General features: G+C 34.8%; 2 protein-coding genes across 2 annotated transcripts in view; one reads left to right on the top strand and one right to left on the bottom strand.

Moving 5' to 3' along the window:
* LOC135225784 (uncharacterized) overlaps positions 1 to 2,500 on the bottom strand; it is a 94,320-nt gene that overhangs the window by 68,957 nt on the left and 22,863 nt on the right.
* Positions 38 to 779, top strand: LOC135225314 (uncharacterized). Its single transcript, XM_064264645.1, has 2 exons — positions 38 to 252; positions 362 to 779. The coding sequence occupies exons 1-2, from the start codon at positions 38 to 40 to the stop codon at positions 777 to 779; spliced, it is 633 nt and encodes a 210-aa protein (XP_064120715.1).

Raw genomic sequence — 2,500 nt, 5'->3', positions numbered from 1 at the left:
TCATCTGTCAGAACTCTGAGTCTCTCAGGCATGCCTGATGGGCACAGCACTTCTCAGCATGACAGCATACAACCCTGCGGCCAATGAAATGGTGAAAAGGGCCCACTGTTCGTTAAAAGTAGCACTGATGGCACAGTGTACCAACAAAAACTGGAAGGCGCAGCTGCCCTTGGTCCTGCTAGGGCTTCGAACAGCACCAAAAGTGAACGGTGAAGAATCTCTTGCAGAAAAAGTCTACAGGGAAGACTGTCAGTACTGGATGAATTCTTCCCTACAGAACCAGATGACCGAGATACACCCCTTATAAGGCTAAGGGAGTAGCAAAGAAGTTAGCACCCTGCCGGAAGACTTTCACGGACAGGACACATAACTACATCCCAGAAGGCCTAGTAACCTGTCCACACGTCTTCCTAAGAGACAATTCCCACCACCCACCCCTATCCAGACCATGCAGAGGCCCATACCATATCATCACAAGAAACTCCAAGGCCTACCTCGCTGAAATCCACGGACGTGAAAACTGGGTATCCATTGACAGGTTAAAGCCAACCTTCCTGATGGATAACGAAACCTGGGGGAAGACCAGCAGACATCCAAGAATTCCTCCACAAAACAAGACCTTAAGCGAAGAAACTGACATCCCAAGACAAGGTCGAGGTCGTCCCAGGGGCCGGACTAAAGACGGCATCCTGGCATTCCTGCCGGATGACTCAATAGTCAAGACCGCCCCACGACCACAAATATCAAGAACTCAGGGACAGCTACTGATACCAACATGATATTGGGATTAACAGTACAAATCTTCCAATTATTAATTATTAATAATTGTCTTCAGGAGGGAGTACTTGTAAAGTCCTTTACCCACTAATCATGAATTTGTATCTCAGCTAGCTAAGCGGCAAGAATCACATGTATATACTTGTATGTAGAACCTGGCCTTTCTGCCGATATATAATTCATCAATGTATGTCCATTGTTTCTTTTCCCATTGTCATTTTATTAACTGCTAAAAACCACAAATTCTCCTGTCTGTCTGCAGGTCGCAAGACTCAGGGGTCATGTACTCCATTTCCGTCCGCCCAGGCAATAAATCAGTACTCAGTTCGGTCTCATTGCGACCTCACACTGGGAGCAAACTGTTCAGTCCTGACCAATTTAATGAAAGAAATTTTGTAAAGATACGAAACCTCATATAGACGTTAACGATTATAAAGTTTTGGGAAAAGTACAGAGAAAGGAGGAATTAAACATCCTTGGCTCCATAATGATCAAACTGTTGATTCCAACACTCAACAACCAATCATCGTCAACACGGTTGTTCATTGCCTAATGCTTTTGTGTATCCGTTTCATTAATATTTACCTTCGTTTTTAGTCTCACTTTTACCACCAATATGCAATGCAGAGGTGTCCTGCGTTTTCATGGTGTCATCTTGTTGCTTTGTATTGTAATATAAATAAGGAAAGAAAAACTAAAGTTTTGTATATATTTTTATCTTATATATACAATGGTTTATTATTTTATCCGCTTTTTCAGCCTTGAAATGCATCAAGCGATGTGGAACGTCGGTGATCGTTTATTTGTATATATATATATATATATATATATATATATATATATATATATATATATATATATATATATATATATATATCAAGGAAAAATGTGTGCATAATTTTCTCTCGAATTACATCTGCTGCGGTTCCGAACCTGAAGTCACGAAGAAGAAAGCAGGCGGCAAAACTCAATGGTTCTTTCTTGTATGTATTGTCTTTCAAGTCTGCCTTTAACAGAGTCGTGGGAACCTCTTGCATATTTCGTTTTATCATGTGTTTTGTGCCAGAATTAGCACGTTAACGAACGATTGTGTAATGAATGTGTTGCAAAAATGCCTAAATGATCACCGCATATAGTGTCAGGCGCGAAGATGTTTCAGCCTTCCATTCCAAACCGTACTATAGGAAAGACGTTGTTTTATATGTCCCGCGATCCCGGCTAAATCATTGCTACCAAATGTTGTAGCGCACTGAATTGGTTGTTGAAGTTCACATGTCAAGCTTGCCAAAAGCGTCGTTGTAATCAGAGTTCATATGAATATCGTTCCTCGATAAATATATATATATATATATATATATATATGTATATATATATATATATATATATATATATATATCTATATATATATATATCTATATATATATAATTATATATATATATATATATATATATATATATATATATATATATATATATATATATATATATATATATATATATATATATATATATATATATATATATATATATATATATATATATATATATATATATATATATATATATATATATATATATATATATATATATATATATATATATATATATATATATATATATATATATATATATATATATATATATATATATATATATATATATATATATATATATATATATATATATATATATATATATATATATATATATATATATATATATA

Source organism: Macrobrachium nipponense, chromosome 13 (genome assembly GCF_015104395.2).
Source record: "Macrobrachium nipponense isolate FS-2020 chromosome 13, ASM1510439v2, whole genome shotgun sequence".
Lineage (NCBI taxonomy): Eukaryota > Metazoa > Arthropoda > Malacostraca > Decapoda > Palaemonidae > Macrobrachium > Macrobrachium nipponense.
Note: the sequence above shows the minus strand (reverse complement) of the source record. Positions and strands in the feature narration are given on the sequence as shown.